This window comes from Mustelus asterias, chromosome 2 (assembly GCF_964213995.1).
Source record: "Mustelus asterias chromosome 2, sMusAst1.hap1.1, whole genome shotgun sequence".
NCBI classification, from domain to species: Eukaryota; Metazoa; Chordata; class Chondrichthyes; order Carcharhiniformes; family Triakidae; genus Mustelus; species Mustelus asterias.
The window spans coordinates 21,335,914-21,349,582 of record NC_135802.1 but is presented as its reverse complement, the minus strand read 5'-3'; the positions used below and the strand labels follow the sequence as shown (position 1 = coordinate 21,349,582).

Here is a 13,669-nt window from a genome sequence, read left to right as displayed (position 1 = left end):
CGCGGAGTAGCTGGCGGCAGGCGGTGCATGGCGGGGGCGCGCGAGAGAGGGAGGTGGTGCGCAGGCGCGGGGGAGAAAGGGAAAGGTAGGTGGGTGGTGCGCAGGCGCGGGGGAAAGTGACGGCGGGAGGCGGTGCGCAGGCGCGGGGAGAGAGGGAGGGCGGGAGGCGGTGCGCAGGCGCGGGGAGAGGGGGCGGGAGTCGGTGCGCAGGCGCGGGGAGAGGGGGCGGGAGTCGGTGCGCAGGCGCGGGGAGAGGGGGCGGGAGTCGGTGCGCAGGCGCGGGGGAGAGGGGGCGGGAGTCGGTGCGCAGGCGCGGGGGAGAGGGGGCGGGAGTCGGTGCGCAGGCGCGGGGGAGAGGGGGCGGGAGTCGGTGCGCAGGCGCGGGGGAGAGGGGGCGGGAGTCGGTGCGCAGGCGCGGGTCGGGGGTCACTGTGTGTGGAGTGGGGGGGATAGTGCGAGGAGCCCCCGGGGAGGAGCAGCCCACGGCCCGGCCTCAACCCCTGACCCCCTTCAGTCAGCGCCATGTCGGAGGCGGCTCGCAGTGAGGAGCCGGCGGTCGCTCAGGACCTGTTCAAGGAGGTGAAATTCTTCGCAGTGGGAGACATTGATCAGCAGGTGAGGCTGTGAGGGGGAGGGAGGCCCAGGGGCAGGAGGCGGCTCTCCCCCTGCCTGAAGCTGGAGGGAGGGAGAGGCATGAAATAAATGGCGCCAGCAGCCTGGGCCTCTCCTCCCAGTGTTCCTCTTGGGCTGCTGCAACTCTTAAACTCAGCATTTCACCCAGGAAGCAAATATTTTAAATGGTTTAATATATTTTAAAAGTCGGCACTTAACCCTGGAAGAAATTGTTTTGAAAAGATTCTATATATATATATAAATTTAAAAAGTGTTATTTATTTACACTCAATATTTGGTGTGTGAATGTTTCTTCCCCCTCTTGCTTGTGATATACAGTGAGCTGTCTCTATGTGTGTGTTTATGGAGGGTGCCCTGCCTGGCTTTTTGCATTTCCTATCATAGAATGGGCCCCCCATCCTTGGGAGTCCCCTGTCTTCAGGGCACCAGCCTCCCTGTTGTGTAGGATGAGGGGGCCACAGCAGAGAGTTAGGAGAGGTGAATGAGATCACCATTCATCCTGAGTCTGAACGCAAACAGTCCAACGCAAAGAACTGAAGTGGCTGTCTTGAGCACTGTGTGGAATGTTGGATTTCTGCTTTTCAAAGTGAGTTCACTTTCTTTGCACTTTTTTGCGTGCAAGGTTAGTGAGCCAAGTACTTCAACTGAGGTTGTCAAATGTTGTCAAACCTGCTGAGATTTTCCAGCGTTTTCTCATTTGGTTGTTGTCAAATGTTGTTGTGTTTGTCTTTTTATCAGTCGTGAAATAGTTGAATGAAACTTGTTTAAACTTGGTGTTATGATCTGGTTTGCCTGCTGGTTGTGGACTTTTTTCCCTATCCACATGAGAAAAGATACAGCCAGTCGGCAGTTGCATTGTTATTAGGAATGAGAATTATTATGTGCAGGTGTAACTAGGGCATTTAGCCAGTGATGAACTTGTTTGAGAGTTTAATTGAGATTACTGAAGTATGAAACAGCAGATTTTGTCACCGGCACTCTGGTGTTGTCTTGTCCATATCACAGTCCAAGACCTCAGTTTCTGTAATCCAAAGATGCACAGGTTAGGTTGATTGGCTGTACTAAATTGACCATTAGTGTCAGGGGGATTAGTAGGATAAATACATGGGGTTGTGTGGATAGGGCGTGGGTGGCATGGTGGCACAGTGGTTAGCACTGCTGCCTCACACCGCCAGGGACCCGGGTTCGATTCCCAGCTTGGGTTACTGTCTGTGTGGAGTGTGCACGTTCTCCCCGTGTCTGCGTGGGTTTCCTCTGGGTGCTCTGGTTTCCTCCCACAGTCTGAAAGACGTGCTGGTCAGGTGCACTGACCAGAACAGGTGCCGGAGTGTGACGACTAGATGAATTTCACAGTGACTTCATTGCAGTGTTAATGTAAGCCTTATTTGTAGCTAATAAAATAAACGTTTTGTCAATGCAGGCTCGATGGGCTGAATGGCCTCCTGCACTGTAGGGTTTCTCTGCTTCTATGATTCTACCTGGCTTGGTGTATTCGACTACCAGAATTTCTTTAGCAAAGCAAGTTCATCTGTTGAGCGACTGACCTGGGTTATCCTCAACACCATCTTCAGTCATAGAATCATAGAAACCCCACAGTGCAGAAAGGTGCCATTTGGCCCATCAAGTCTGCACCGACCACAATCCCACCCAGGCCCTACCCCCATATCCCTACATATTTAGCCGCTAATCCCTCTAACCTACGCATCTCAGGACACTAAGGGGCAATTTTAGCATGGCCAATCAACCTAACCCGCACGTCTTTGGACTGTGGGAGGAAACCGGAGCGCCCGGAGGAGGCCCGCGCAGACACGGGGAGAATGTGCAGGCTCCACACGGACAGTGACCTAAGCCGGGAATCGAGCCCAGGTCCCTATTTAGTCCTTTGTAGTTGATTTATTTTACTGTTGTAAGAAGAGTTTCAAACCTTTCTGTAGCAAGAGATTCTGCAAAGCTTCTCCCCACATCAAACTCCGAAAAGTAAAAGCAAAGTTGCCATAGTCTGCCCCTTTTACTTTGTCCTGATTTAATTTGAGTTTGTTTACTTGGTTTGACCTAAAAAGAGGTCTGATAACCATTGGCTGACTGGTGTTTATTTAACCTGATGATCACCACACCTCAGGTGAGGGGAAAGATTGGGCCTTCATGAATAACCTGAGCAGGTACAGGAATTGAACCTGTGCTGTTGATGTCGCTCTGCGTCATGAACCAGCCACGCAACCAACTGACTTAAACTACTAACACCGTAGTTGGTTACAAAACTCATCTCCAGACTCTGTGGCCTAGGGCTCGGTTCCTCCCTCTGCGACTGGATCCTAAACTTACTACCCCACAGACCGCAATCAGTAAAAATAGGCAACGATGAGACTTCGATTATCATCAACACTGGTGTCCCGCAAGGCTGTGTCCTAAGCCTCTTGCTATACTCATACACTTATGATTGTGTGGCCAAATTCTGCTCCAACTCCATTTGCAAGTTTGCTGATGACATCACTGTAGTGGGTTGGATCTCAAATAATGACGAGACGGAGTACAGGAAAGAGATAAAGAAAATCTGGTGAAATGGCGCAATGTCAACAATCTCTCAATGTCAATAAAACGAAGGAGATAGTCATCGACTTACTAAGGCAAAGTGGAGGACATAGCCCTGTTTACGTCGACGGTGATGAAATGGAAATTGTCAAGAGCTTCAAGTTTCCAGGTGTCTAGATCACCAACAACCTGTCCTGGTCCCTCCACGCTGACACTATGGTTAACATAGACATAGACATAGAAACCCTACAGTGCAGAAGGAGGCCATTCGGCCCATCGAGTCTGCACCGACCACAATCCCACCCAGGCCCTCCCCCCACATATTTTACCCACTAATCCCTCTAACCTACGCATCCCAGGACTCTAAGGGACAATTTTTAACCTGGCCAATCAACCTAACCCGCACATCTTTGGACTGTGGGAGGAAACCGGAGCACCCGGAGGAAACCCACGCAGACACGAGGAGAATGTGCAAACTCCACACAGACAGTGACCCGAGCCAGGAATCGAACCCGGGATCCTGGAGCTGTGAAGCAGCAGTGCTAACCACTGTGCTACCGTGCCGCCCAAGATATATCTTAAGATATATCTGCACCAACGCCTATACTTTTTCAGGAACCTAAGGAAATTTGGCATGTCCACTATGACCCTCACCAATTCTTATAGATGCATCATAGAAAACATTCTTTCCGGATGTATCTCAGCCTGGTATGGCGCCTGCTCTGACCAAGACCCGCAAGAAACTATAAAGAGTTGTGAATGTCGCCCAGTGCATCATGCAAACCAATCTCCTGTCCATTGACTCTGTCTACACTTTCTGCTGCCTCGGAAAAGCAGCCAGCATAATTAAGGACCCCACGCACCCTGAACATAGGCGTGGGTGGCATAGTGGTTAGTACTGCTGCCTCACAGCGCCAGGGACCCAGGTTCGGTTCTCAGCTTGGAGCACTGTCTGTGTGGAGTCTGCACGTTCTCCCTGTTTCTGCGTAGGTTTCCTCCAGATGCTCTGATTTCCTCCCACAGTTAAAAGATGTGCTGGTAAGGTGCATTGGCAATGCTAAATTCACCCTCAGTGTACCCGAAGAGGTGCTGAAATGTGGCGATTAGGGGATTTTTACAGTAACTTCATTGCAGTGTTAATGTAAGCCTATTCATGACACTAATAAATACACTTTAAATATACGCTCTTCCACCTTCCATTGGTCCAAAGGTACAAAAGTCTGAGAACATGTACCAACTGACTCAAGAACAGCTTCCATCAGACTTTTGAATGGACCTTCTATATATTAAGCTGATCTTTCTCTACACCCTATCTGTTACTGTAACACTGTATTCTGCACCCTCTCCTTTCCTTCTCCCCTATGTACTCTGAACAGTGTTTTATCTGCGTAGCGTGCAAGAAACAATACTTTTCATTGTGACAATAAATCAAATCAACCATTGCGTCAATTGCTGTGGATTTATCTGAAAGTTCACATTATTCCTGAGGCTTTTGTGCTTTCCTGCTAAAATGCACAAACTAATAAGATCATAAGAAAAAGGAGTAGGCTATTCAGCCCATCAATCCTGCTACACCATTTGATTAGATGTCTGATCTTGTATCTCAATTTTCCAACCTGTTTCCATATAATCCTTAACACTCTCCTGTCAATAAAAAATCTGTCTTAACTTAGCCTTGAAGATACTCAATGACTCAGCCTCCAATGCTCTCTGGGCTAGTGAATTCCAAAGATTGACCACCCTCTTGAGAGGAGAAATTCCTCCTGATCTCTGCCACTCCCTGATTCTCGACTTCCCACAAGGGGAAATATCCTTTCAGTCTCTACCTCGCAAAGCCCCCTCAGAATTTTATGTTTAAATAAAATCATTTCTCATTCTCCTAAACTCCAATTCATATAGGTTTAACCTGTTCCAGCTTTGCTCATAAGACAACCCCTTTATTGCAGGGATCAGCCTAGTCAACCCTCTCTGGACTGCTTTCTGTACTAGTAGCTCCCTCAGGTGAGGAGACCAAAACTGTATTCTCTACTCCAGGTGCAATTACCAATACTCTGTACAGTTGCAGCAAGATTTCCCTACTTTGATATGTTGTACCCTTTGCAATAAGGGCCAACGCTCTCTGTTTAAATATGGTAATATTCTGACTGCCAATGTGGACACCTATTTTCCCCACATACTTCATTTACTGACATTTTTGTTCCCCCATTTCATAGAATCATAGAAACCCTGCAGTACATTGAACCAGCACCAACAACAATTCCACCTAGGCTCTATCCCCATAACCCCACGTATTTATCCCGCAAACCTATGCATCCCGGGACACTAAGGGACACTTTAGCATGGCCAATGCACCTAACCCACACATCTTTGGGCTTAACCTATCAATATCCCTTTATAGACTCAGTGCCCTCCTCACAATTTGTTTTCCTACCTATCTTAGGATCGTCAGCAATTTTGGCTGCAACACAGTTACCATAGAAACCCTACAGTGCAGAAGGAGGCCATTCGGCCCATTGAGTCTGCACCGACCACAATCCCACCCAGGCCCTACCCCCACATATTTACCCGCTAATCCCTCTAACCTACGCATCTCAGGACTCAAAGGGGCAATTTTTTTTTAAAACCTGGCCCATCTACCTAACCTGCACATCTTTGCACTGTGGGAGGAAACCGGAGCACCCGGAGGAAACCCACGCAGACACGAGGAGAATGTGCAAACTCCACACAGACAGTGACCCAAGCCGCGAATCGAACCCAGGTCCCTGGAGCTGTGAAGCAGCAGTGCTAATCACTGTGCTACCATGCCGCCCCCAGTTAGTCCCACCATCCAAGTCGATATAGATCGTAAATAGTTGAGGCCCCAGCACTGATCCCTGCAGCACTCCACTAGTTAGTTTAACATCCTGACAATGACCCATGTATCCCAACCCTCTGTTTCTTGTTAGTTAGCCAATCTTCTATCCGTGCCAAATATCATCCCCAATACCATGAGTTGTTTTCTTATGGAACAAACTTTCTACATGGCGCCTTTACCAAATGTATTTTGGAAATATGTACCATCTGCTTCCTCTTCATCCATCTTGCTTGTTACATCTTCTAAGAATTCTAATAAACCTGTCAAACGTTCTTGTACCTTTCACAAAACCATGTAGACTCTGCCTGATACTTTATGATTTTCTAAATTTCCCGCTGCTACCCCCTCAATAATGGATTCTAGCCTTTTCCCAAAGGGGCATGTTAGGTTGACTGGCCTGTCATTTCCTTTCTGTCTCCCTCCTTTTCTTGAATGCCTAAGAAAAACCAAGCAGCGTGCCTTAATGACTATCGGCCGGTGGCTCTGACATCCATCATTATGAAGTGCTTCGAAAGGCTAGTCATGGCACGAATCAATTCCAGCCTCCCAGAGTACCTGGATCCACTACAGTTTGCCTACCGCCACAACAGGTCCACGGCAGACCTGGCCCTGCACTCAACCCTGGAACACCTAGATAACAAGGACGCCTATGTCGGACTCCTATTTATTGACAAGAGCTCAGCCTTCAACACTCTTCTTCCCACAAAGCCCATCTCCAAACTCCGTGGCCTGGGCCTCGGTATCTCCCTCTGCAACTGGATCCTGAACTTCCTAACTCACAGACCAGTAAGGATAGGTGGCAACAACTCCTCCATGATCATCCTCACACCGGTGCCCCACAAGGGTGTGTTCTCAGCCCCCTGCTATACTCCTTATACACCTATGACTGTGCGGCCAAATTCCCCTTCAAGTTTGCTGACGACACCACCGTAGTGGGTCAGATCTCAAACAATGATGAGACAGAGTATAGGAATGAGAGAATCTGGTGAACTAGTGCAGCAACAATAATCTCTCCCTCAATGTCAACAAAACGAAGGAGATTGTTATTGACTTCAGGAAGCGTAAAGGAGAACATGCCCCTGTCTACATCAATGGGACCGAAGTAGAAAGGGTCGAGAGCTTCAAGTTTTTAGGTGTCTAGATCACCAACAACCTGTCCTGGTCCCCCCATGCCGACACTATTGTTAAGAAAGCCCACCAACTTTCTCAGAAGACTAAGAAAATTTGGCATGTCAGCTATGACTCTCTCCAACTTTTACTGATGCACCATAGAGAGCATTCTTTCTGGTTGGATCACAGCTTGGTATGGCTCCTGCTCTGCCCAAGACCGCAAGGAACTACAAAAGGTCGTGAATGTAGCCCAATCCATCACGCAAACCAGCCTCCCATCCATTGACTCTGTCTACACTTCCCACTGCTTCGGCAAAGCCAGCATAATCAAGGACTCCATGCACCCTGGACATTCTCTCTTCCACCACCTTCCTACGGGAAAAGTATACAAAAGTCTGAAGTCGCGTACCAACGGACTCAAGAACAGCTTCTTCCCTGCTGCGGTCAGACTCTTGAATGGACTTAACTTAAGTTGATCCTTCTCTACACCCTAGCTATGACTGTAACACATTTTGTACTCTCTTGTTTCTTTCTGTATGAACGGTAAGCTTTGTGTGTACAGTGTGCAAGAAACAATACTTTTCACTATGTTAATACATGTGACAATAATAAGTCAAATCAAAATTGAATACTGTGGAGGAGTCAAGTTTGCCGTTTTCCAACCTGTGGGACTTTTCCAAAATCTTGGAAATTGTGGAACATTACAAACAATGCATCTATGTCTGCAGCTACTTTTAAGGCCCTAGGACACAGGCCTTCAGGTTCAGGGGACTTGTCAGCATTCAACCTATGGGACAAGTGCTGGAAAATGGGATTAGCGGAACTTTAGTGATTGTTATAGTCGGTGCAGACTCAATGGGCTGAAGGGCCTTTTAAGCGCTGTACAACTGACTCTATGATTCAGTTGCATTGGTTTCCCTTGTACTTTTTGTCTCAGTTTATGTTTTAAGTTCTTCCCTTTTTCACTCTGCTTTTCAACTATTCTTGTGGTGATGTATTTCTCTTGTTCAAAGTCTTTGCCATTTCCTACTTTTCCATTATTAATCCCCTCATCTCACCCTTGAAGGGAACAACATTTCATAGAACAGAGAAAAGCTACAGCACAAACAGGCCCTTCGGCCCACAAGTTGCGCCGAACATGTCCCTACCTACTAGGCTTACCTATAACCCTCTATCTTACTTCCATGTACATATCCAAAAGTCTCTTAAAAGACCCTATCGAATCCGCCTCCACCACCACTACCGGCAGCCGATTCCACGCACCCACCACCCTCTGAGTGAAAAACTTACCCCTAACATCTCCTCTGTACCTACTCCCCAGCACCCTAAACCTGTGACCTCTTGTGGCAACCATTACATCCCTGGGTAAAAGCCTCTGAGAATCCACTCTATCAATACCCCTCAACATCTTATACACCTCTATCAGATCACCCCTCATCCTTCGCCTCTCCAAGGAGAAAAGACCTAGCTCTCTCAACCTATCCTCATAAGGCATGCCACCTAATTCAGGCAACATCCTTGTAAATCTCCTCTGCACCCTTTCTATGGCTTCCACATCCTTTCTGTAATGAGGCGACCAGAACTGGGCACAGTACTCCAGGTGGGGTCTGACCAGGGTCCTGTACAGCTGCAGCATTATCTCCCGATTTCTAAACTCAGTTCCTCTATTGATGAAGGCCAGTATTCCATACGCCTTCTTGACCACAGCCTCCACTTGCGACGCTGCTTTGAGCGTCCTATGAACCCGGACCCCAAGATCCTTCTGATCTTCCACACTGCCAAGCATCTTGCCCTTAATATTATATTCTTTCATCCTATTCGACCTGCCAAAATGAACCACCACGCACTTATCTGGGTTGAAGTCCATCTGCCACTTCTCCGTCCAGTCTTGCATCTTATCTATGTCTCGTTGCAACTGTTGACATCCCTCTACACTATCCACAACACCACCAACCTTTGTGTCATCAGCAAACTTGCCAACCCATCCTTCCACTTCCTCATCCAGGTCATTTATAAAAATCACAAAGAGCAAGGGTCCCAGAACAGATCTCTGGGGCACTCCACTGGTGACCGACCTCCATGCTGAAAAAGACCCATCTACAACCACTCTTTGCCTTCTGTGGGCAAGCCAGTTCTGAATCCACAAAGCAATGTCCCCTTGTATCCCATGCCCCTTCACTTTCTCAATGAGCCTTGCATGGAGCACCTTATCAAACGCCTTGCTGAAATCCATATAAACTACATCTACCACTCTTCCCTTGTCTATGTGTCAAGTTACATCTGCAAAAAATTCAATCAGGCTCGTAAGGCATGATCTGCCTCGGACAAAGCCGTGCTGGCTATTTCTGATCATACTATTCCTCTCCAGATGTTCATAAATCCTGCCCCTCGGGATCTTCTCCATCAACTTACCAACCACTGAGGTTAGACTCACTGGTCTATAATTTCCCAGGCTATCTCTTCTCCCTTTCTTGAATAACGGAACCACGTCCGCAATCCTCCGGAACCTCTCCCGTCTCCATTGATGACGCAAAGATCATCGCCAGAGGCTCAGCAATCTCTTCCCTCGCCTCCCACAGTAACCTGGGGTACATCCCATCTGGTCCCGGCAATTTATCTAACTTGATGCTTTTCAAAAGCTCCAACACATCCTCTTTCCTAATGTCCACATGCTCAATCTTCTCCTAGCTTTCTCCTATTTTAATGTATTAGTGAAAGCTTTTACTGTCTTTTTTTATTCCTCACTAGTTTTGTCTTGTAGCCCAGTTTCTCCCTCTTTATATTTTTGTCATGTTTGGCTTCTGAAATTTTCCCAACCTCCTGGGCGACCCGCTGTCCTTTGGAGCATTGTACATCTTTCCTTTCAGTTTGCTGCCATCCATAACTTCCTTGGTTAACCCTGGCTGGTGCATCCGTCTTGTAGGCTTTTTTTCTCAATGTATTGATTCTTTGTTGAGAGGGATGAAATATCTCTTAAAAGTGTGTTATGTATGAAGCACACTTCATATGACTGTGCTCTTGGGGTAAAATGTACGCTGGTTTGAAAATTTTGGCAAATGTGGAGTTTTCTTCAAAAGCGTTGGCTGCAATAGATTGAAATGATATATTTTCAGATGAGTTGGAGCCAGGTGTTTGGCTGTGTTTAGAAAGATACTTCACAGGAACCCTGCTATTCCATTTACACAAACCTGCTGTGTTCTGGCTCGAATTTTACTTAGTCCTGGTTGAAATGGTAAATATTTAACTTGCGTTAGGCCCAAGAACTTAACCATAATAAAACATTTGCATTCCTCTTGTACAAAACCTGGAGTTGGTTTATTGGACTTAGTAGGTTCTGTTCGTGTGAAATCACATTTTTGTTGCAGTTTCGACAGCTTACTGTTAAATTACCTTAATTGGTGTAATTAAACATGCATTTTAAGTGCATTCAGGCAAAGTACTTCTTGCATTGTTTTCTTGTTGTATTTTTCCAGTGCTGCTGCTGCTGGATAGTCAGAAGCTTTTTCCCAGGGTGGAAGAGCGAATTACTAGGGGGCATAGGTTTAAGGTGCGAGGGGCAAGGTTTAAAGGAGATGTACGAGGCAGACTTTTTACACAGCAAGTGGTGGGTACCTGGAACTCGCTGCCAGGGGAGGTAGTGGAAGCAGATACTGTAGTGGCTTTTAAGGGGCATCTTGACAAATACATGAATAGGCTGGGAATAGAGGGATATGGTCCCTGGAAGGGTAGGGGGTTTTAGTTCAATCAGGCAGCATGGTCTGTGCAGGCTTGGAGGGCCGAAGGGCCTCTTCCTCTGCTGTAATTTTCTTTGTTCTTTGCTCTGTTTTTGTTTGAGAGTTAGCTTAGATGTCAAAACCTGCTCCAATGACTACTACTGGGTGTATTGGTAAATGGTAAATTAATAACCTGGGTACTGGCAGCACATGCCACTGGTTATGGGTGGACAAGTGGCTGAAGTTAGCAGTGGATGGAGGAAAATGCTTTAAAAAGTGGCTAAACTAATCCTCGAATGGTCCCCGCAATCTGGAAAAGGGGCAGAGCCCCGAAAGTTCGGGCTACCAAATAACCTGTTGGACTTTAACCTGGTGTTGTGAGACTTCTTACTGTGTTTACCCCAGTCCAATGCCGGCATCTCCACATCATGGAAATAGTAACAGAGCTGCAGTATGTGACGACATAGAAACAGGCCATTCGGCCCAGCTAGGTCATGCTGGTGTTTATGGAGCACACGAGCCTGCTTCAAACCCCCTGTGCCCCCTCCCTTCACCCTGCCATCCTAGGGGAGAAAGAATTAGAACACTGTGCTCGTCCAGCTTCCCTGCGAGTAAGACAAATGAATCAGTTTGAAAAAGATAGTGGGCAAAAATCTGACAAATGGAGTATAATATAGGCTAATGTCAAATTGTCCATTTTGGCAATAAGAATAATAAAGAAGCTTATTATCTAAATGGTGAGCAATTGCAGAGCTTTGAGATAGAGGGATCTGGGTGACTGAGTCCATGAATCACAAAAGTCACATATACAGGTACAGCAAGTAATTAGGAGAGCTCATAGAATGTCATTGTTTATTGTGAGAGGAATTGATTGCGGAATTAGGGAGGTTATGCTTCAATTGCACAGGACACTGGTGAGACCACACTTTGGAGTACAGTGTACAATATTTTTGATTTGATTTATTATTGTCACATGTATGAACATACAGTGAAAAGTATTGTTTCTCACGGGCTATACAGAAAAAGCATACCATTCATAGAGAAGGAAACAAAAGTGCGCAGAATGTGGTGTTACGGTCATAGCTAAGGTGTAGAGAAACATCAACTTAATGCAAGGTAAGCTCATTCAAAAGTCTGACAGCAGCAGGGAAGAAGCTGTTCCTGAGTCGGTTGGTACGTGACCTCAGACTTTTGTGTCTTTTTTCCGAAGGAAGAAGGTGGAAGAGAGAATGTCCAGGGTGCGTGGGATCCTTAATTATGGTGGCTGCTTTGCCAAGGCAGCGGGAAGTGTAGACAGAGTCAATGGATGGGAGACTGGTTTGCGTGATGGATTGGGCTACATTCACAACCTTTTGTAGTTCCTTGCGGTCTTGGGCAGAGCAGGAGCCATACCAAGCTGTGATACAACCAGAAAGAATGCTTTCTATGGTGCATCTGTAAATATTGAAGGAAAGATGTAAATGTGTTGGAAGCCTTTCAGAGAAGGTTCACTAGACTCTAATACCTTGTCTTATGAGGAAAGTTTGGAGAGGTTAGGTTTGTATCCACTAGAGTTTAGAAGAGTAAGAGGTGACTTGATCAAAACTTTGAGGATTCTGAGCGAAAGTGATAGTTGAGCAATGACGTCTGTGCATGAGACCAGTTATTCTGTGGCTTTGCAGATTAATGGAATTGTACCCCACACGCAACATACAATGATCCAGCTTGTGATTTAACACCGGAAAACCTTGGTGCGGATCTTAAAACAATCGCTATCACTAGAGAAAAATGGAAGATTATTGAGGCTGAAAACTGACAGGTCTGCCTGATGGCCTGCATCCTAGGGTCTTGGAAGAGATGGCTGCAGAGATAGTGGAGCAAAAGAGAATGCTGGAAAAACCCAGCAGGTCTGGCAGCATCCGCAGGGAGAGAAAGCAGTCATTGTTTCGAATCTGTTTGACTCAGAACTAAAAGGGAGGGATAATGTGTTGGCTGTTATAGTTTATAAGATGTATGTGTTTCTATGAATGTATTCAAGAAGAGGCTGGATATAGCACTTGGGTTGAATGGGATCAAAGGTTATGGGAGAAAGCAGGGTTAGGTTATTGAGTTGGACGATCAGCCATGATCATGATGAAATGTGGAGCAGGCTTGAAGGGCCAAATGGCCTCCTCCTGCTCCTATCTTCTATGTTTGTACGAAACGCTGGATCAGTCATTAGTGAGCGCTGGGAGAGATTGTAACAAAGATGTAGCAAACTTAAGTACTAGGGACAGATGGCCCAGCCTTTTTTGTATAATCTTCCAAAAGTCCCTAGATTCTAGAGAGGCCCCAGTGGGTTGGAAAACTACTAATGCAGCGCCTCTAATCGAAAAAGGCAAGGAAACAAAGTAAGAAACTCTAGACCGGTTAGCTTAACTTCTATCAGTGGGGAAAATGTTAGAATCCATTGTTGAAGAGGTAGCAGCAGGACATACATTTGGAAACTTAATCGGGTAGAGTCAACATGGTTTTGTGAAAAGGAAATAGTGTTTGAGAAATTTATTAGAATTCGTTGAGGATATGACACGCAGGGTGAATAAAGGGGAATCAGCAGTGAAATTGGATTTTCAACAGGTACCACATAAAAGGCTACCACACAACATTAATGTGCTGGGGGTGATATATTGGCATGGATAGGGGTTTGACCAAACCACAGGTTTGAGATTAATGGGTCATGTTCAGGTTGGCAAACTGACTGAGTGCCACAGGGATAAATGCTGGGCTTCAATGATTTACAATTAGCTTTGATACTAGTAATGATTACTCCATTTCAGATAGTTAGTTTTACTGCTCGGACCAGGACCCTTGG

General features: G+C 46.4%; 1 protein-coding gene across 4 annotated transcripts in view; it reads left to right on the top strand.

The window, feature by feature from the left end:
- The first annotated feature begins 383 nt into the window (after nt 1-383).
- Nucleotides 384-13,669, top strand: part of paxip1 (PAX interacting (with transcription-activation domain) protein 1) — a 146,381-nt gene continuing 133,095 nt past the window's right edge. For all 4 annotated transcript variants that reach the window (XM_078232195.1, XM_078232175.1, XM_078232185.1 and 1 more), the window contains exon 1: nt 384-615. In XM_078232195.1, coding sequence (XP_078088321.1) covers nt 523-615 — 93 coding nt within the window. In that variant the 5' untranslated portion in view covers nt 384-522. The remainder of the gene's footprint in view (nt 616-13,669) is intronic.